General features: G+C 44.2%; 1 protein-coding gene across 1 annotated transcript in view; it reads right to left on the minus strand.

Moving 5' to 3' along the window:
* Positions 1-425, minus strand: part of LOC309398798 (lipase maturation factor 1-like) — a 156,291-nt gene extending 155,866 nt beyond the window's left edge. The window contains exon 1 of the mRNA XM_081966014.1: positions 398-425. Within this exon, the coding sequence (XP_081822140.1) occupies positions 398-410 (13 nt within the window). The 5' untranslated portion in view covers positions 411-425. The remainder of the gene's footprint in view (positions 1-397) is intronic.
* Positions 426-5,125: the final 4,700 nt, after the last annotated feature.

Consider the following 5,125-nt stretch of genomic DNA (forward strand, 5'->3'; position numbering starts at 1 on the left):
GTTTTGGACAGTCCAGTTGAGAAGCACTGGGGCACCCGTTAAAAATGGCATTCAACCACCTCAATTTTTTAGTTAGTTAGTTTACTTTACTGTCATTTAGTTAGTTAACTTGCATCTTAGAGGGGAATGTGATCTATGACACAGACTGATGGGAGGGAAGGAATAGGGGTGAAGCTCAGAAGTAAATCAAACCAAGCACAGGCTTGACTGCGAACAGATCTTGCCTAATGGGGCTCCTAATAAATCACTGGTTTTGTGTTAAAAACTTGACTCGATAATTATGATTCAATTAGGGCATCTTTAGGAAATCTGACAACTAGGGCCTTTAAGGCACAGGCATACCTGTTTCTAGAAAGGAAGGGGGAAAAGAGAGTAATTTTAAAAAAAGATTACGTACCCGAAAAGTGCATTGAAAAAAACAACTATTCGCGATGCTCTGAGTTATATTCACTTACCAAAGGAATACCTGCAAAATAAACAGGAGGAGAGAAAGAGTTAGAATATTTTGGAAGAGGCAACATTTTGTGCACCTATCTGTGAAAACAACCTCTCAAAGCAGGGCAGCAATGCATGTCTACAAACTGGAAAAGTTTCATTTCTTGTTGGCCTACGAGGCAATGGAGTCACCAAAATCTGAGGCAGAGACACACGCAAAAATGGTAGCATAAGACTTATTATGGCTTTTGAAAAAAGATAATCCCAACCGAATCGCAAAACCTTGGTAAATGCTGGCTTTATCTAGCCCCGCCCACTCACCATTGTTCCCACCCATTACAGCTCTTAGGCTCCTCCCATAAAATGGGAGTCCACAAAGAGGGAATTCTCATTCCCCTACCTCTAGTAATTGGTTTTTTTTTTCTGTGATAGACAAGCTAAACTCTGCTCAGCTGTCAATCTTTTTGTTTTGTTTCTAAAATTTTCAAAAGACTTAAAAATAGGAGTGGGCCAGTGAGAGAATTTCACTGCCATTCAATGCAATTCTACACTCTACTTGAAGAATGGAAACAAATGCCTACAGCAGAATCTCAAATTTGCTGGTGCTGGGATTTTTAAAACAATGTATTGGGGGGGGGGAGGAATTTAGTGGTCAATACATAATAATAATAATAATAATAATAATAATAATAATAATAATAATAATAATAATAACAACAACAACAACAACAATAATAACAACAACAACAACAACAACAGCAGCAGCAAGAAAAAATCACAAAGTACCGGGACTTGCAAATTGAGGTTGAGCGACTGTGGAAAAAGAAATCATGTGTTGTCCCGATTGTAATTGGAGCCCTTGGAGCAATATCTAAAGGGCTCCCTTGCTATTTGAAAATTCTAAATTTACCTGACTTGAACATTCTGACTCTACAAAAAGCCACCCTACTTGGAACAACTTATATCCTCGGACGTTACCTTAACAGTTCCTAGGTCCTTGGTTAGGACTCGAGCTGTTGAGCTACCAACCAGCCTCAAAGGCTGTGAATCTCACCAAAGATTAACCAAATAATAATAATAATAATAATAATAATAATAATAATAATAATAATAATAATAATAATAATAATAATAATAATAATCGGTTCGCAGAGGTTCGGTAGAATCAGTCGCTAACTTTTTGTGCAGTTCAGCGAACCAGCTGAATAGTGTGCCTCCCCACGCCTGGCCCCACCGCGCCCTTCCTCTCCCAGCCACTCCTCGCCTCACTGCCCGGCTGTTCACCCGGCCACTCAGCTTATTTCCCCGAAAATAAGGCAGGGTCTTATTTTCTTTTGACCCCCCCCCCCGCTTGGCCTTATTTTGGGGGAGGTCTTATTATTTGTGAGGTGCGGGAGGCGGTGAGCATGGTCACCTCATGGCTGCTGCTGTGTTGCAATATTTTCAGGGAGGGCTTATTTTTGGGGAAGGGCTTATTTTAGCACATGTGCTCAAAAGCCCGATTGGGCTTATTATCCGGGGAGGTCTTATTTTGAGAGAAACAGAGTCGTAACCTCTTCCATGCTCCCGATTAGCGCAATTCCACAACTTCTCCGGCCCTTCAGCGACGTCAAATCTTTTCATTCTCTTCCAAACAGCTTGAGAGCTGCTTCCTTTGCCTCCACCCTCTGCTAGTTCTGCTGGGAGAGCGTCATCTATTCTTCATTCACGGCTGATGCTTCCTTCAACCTGCAGCCATTCAATCTTTCACTCCGGTTTCTTTCCCACCTTCCCTTTTCCTCCATGTCCCTTTTCTGCCAAGATCGACTCTCGTGGCCAGAAACAAATGGCCGGTCCTTCTCCCAGAGCCCCATCCCTTCGCCAACTCTTTCGGTCTTTCCTCGCAGATAATGGAAGCAATACTTTCAGGTTTACATCCATCCCTTTAACATGCATGCATGCATACATAGGGGTGTATCCGTGGTGGGTTCTGGATCGTGTTCTAACCGGTACGTCATGCATACGCATGCGTGCAGTGCACAGCGCACGCATGCATCCTAGCATCCAGCGATGCCTCCGTGACGCTCCAGTTGCTCGCCGGAGCATTGCGCAGGCACTGTACGTGCCGTGCGCATGTGCCGAACACTTTAAAGACAGGTAAGGAGCAGTGTACCAGAGTGTACTGCCTGCAACCCACCACTGGGGTGTATGTGAAGCCACACATATATCCCTAGGTACACATACATATTGTTGGGTGTATACTCTGTGTGTGTGTGTGTGTGTGTGTGTGTGTGTATGTGTGTGCACTATATAGAGAGAAAAAGAGGAAGGGAAAACAAGAGGGAGAGAAACAGAGAGAGAGAGAGAAAGGAGGAGAGAGAAGGAGAGGGAGAAAGGGAGAGAGAAAGGATAGAGAAGGAGAGGGAGAAATTGAGAGGGAGTGAAAGGGAGACAGAAAAGGAGGGAGAGAAAGAAGGAGAGAGAAGGAGAGGGAGAAAGGGAGAGGGAGTGAATGAGAGACAGAAAGGGAGAGAGAAAGGAGAGAGGAGGAGAGGGAGAAAGGGAGAGGGAGTGAAAGGGGGACAGAAAAGGGGGGAGAGAGAGAGAGAGAGAGAGGAAGGGGGGAGAGAGGAAAGAGGGAGAGAAAAGGAGAAGGAGAGGGATGTTTCAATCTTGTAATCAAACCAAAGCAGACCATTTTCAAAGATGCTCACTAAACTGTCTCCTCTCATTCTTGGTGTGTGTGTGTGTGTGTGTGTGTGTGTGTGTGTGTGTGAGTGAGAGAGAGAGAGAGAGAGAGAGAGAGAGAGAGAGAGAGAGAGAGAGAGAGAGAGAGAGAGAGAAACAGAACAGTCAAAGAAAACGATTGCAGTGCAAGCTCTTTTGCATCTTTGTCATGACACCGTACACCCAAAAGGGCTTGCAGGGTCTTGTGCTGCAACGCTGCTTTCCTCTTGTTGTCACTCTGCCCGCCGGGAAAGAACCTGGATGAGGAAGGGAAACTGGAGCCTGCAGAGTGGATCGCAGAGCGTCCCCGCAAGGGGACCACAGCAAACCACTTTCACACTGCGGCCAAAACCACCCGATCCCCAGGTTCCCTCTACCATCGCTTTTTTCCCCCAAGATTCTCATCCACAGAGGCCACTGCTGCCTCTTTAGGAACTGAGAGTTCACTTCCACTGACCACAGCACCAGCTGCTCATCCTCTGTCCCCAAATGTCCAGTCTTTCCTTCTTGCCCAAAATCAAAGAACGCTATTTGCAAAGACAAAACGGGAACCTTGGACACCAGGGAGAGTTTCTTGGCCTCTGTGCAGAGAGAGGCCAAAATCAAATCAGATTGCATGAGAAGCTGCTGGAAGCCCTATCACGGAATCAAAAAGAGAAAATGAAGTTATAACTCCCTGCTAACCTGAAAGGTGCCTGGAAGAATGAGAAGCATCTCTAACAGCAGTTTCCAGCTGCTGTTAGAGATGCTAGAGTCCCAGAGTGGTCATAATGGTATAGGGGGAAGACAGGACATACTCTCTCTTTGTAGGGGCTCCTACAAAGACGAGGGAGTCAGGCTGTTTTCCACCAGAAGGCAAGACAAAAAACAATGGATGGGAACTAATCAAAGAGAGAAGCAACCTGGAACTAAAGAGAAATGTCCCAAAGGTTAGGGCAATCAACCAGTGGAACAGCTTGGCCTCCAGAAGTTGTGGGGGCTCCATCGCTTGAGGCTTTTAAGAAGAAATTGGACAATCATTTGTCTGGAATTGTATAAGGCAGCGATGGGGAACCTTTTTTGGCTCACGTGCCATAAGGGGGGGAGCGCAGGGGGGTCGTGCGCAGGCATGCTGCACCCATAATGCAACGTGCAACCCCTCCAGTGCGCATGCATGCATGAGAGGTGCTCCCCCCCCCATTTTCTACATGCTTTTTCCACCCTCCCCAGGTGCCAGAGGCTTTATAGGAGCCTGGGGAGGGCGAAAACAGTTCATTGTTATCTTTTAGCCTCCAGTCCCCTCATCATCCTGGTTGCTCTTCTCTGCACTCTTTCTAGAGTCTCAAAATCTTTATTTGAAGAGCAGGCAATTCCAATCAGGGTGGACAAAAATCGTTCATTATTTTTTAAAAAATAAAAAATCAGATTTTTAAAAATTTAAAACACATTTATTTGAATAAAATGCTTTTGGAGTAAAAATCTATCTAAAGGTAGTTTTCTGTTTAAGATACATTCATAATTTAATTTCTTCAGCATGAAATGAAGCTTGGTTGTGCAGGATGAGGCTGTATATTCTGAAATGTTGGGACTGTCGGTGAGTCAACAGCAGGTCAGAGAAGGAGCCGCTGCGGGAGAGAGAGAGAGACAGCTGCTCTTCAAAAATTACGATTTAAATCAAGTTGGTTTAAATCAAGCCTTTTTACTAGTGATTTAAATCGACTTGATTTAAATCAAATCCATCCTGGTTCCAATTAGGGTTAAGGTTAATTAAAAGGGAAAAAACCACACCTGTTTTGCTTCTGAAACTGCTTTCAGAAAGAAATCTTGTTAAAATTGCTTCTGGTGACTCACACTCAATGCGGGAACCATTTTCTTTCTTTTCTTTTTTTAAGAATTTTTATTTTTTAAAGACAAACTTAAACTTACACATACAAAACGTAAAACATAAAAACATCTCCCAGTTACATCTAGCGTGTCGGTTGATTACAAAACCTTTGTGCCTCCT

Source organism: Natrix helvetica (assembly GCF_964273705.1).
Source record: "Natrix helvetica genome assembly, chromosome: 13".
In the NCBI taxonomy this organism is placed as follows: Eukaryota; Metazoa; Chordata; class Lepidosauria; order Squamata; family Natricidae; genus Natrix; species Natrix helvetica.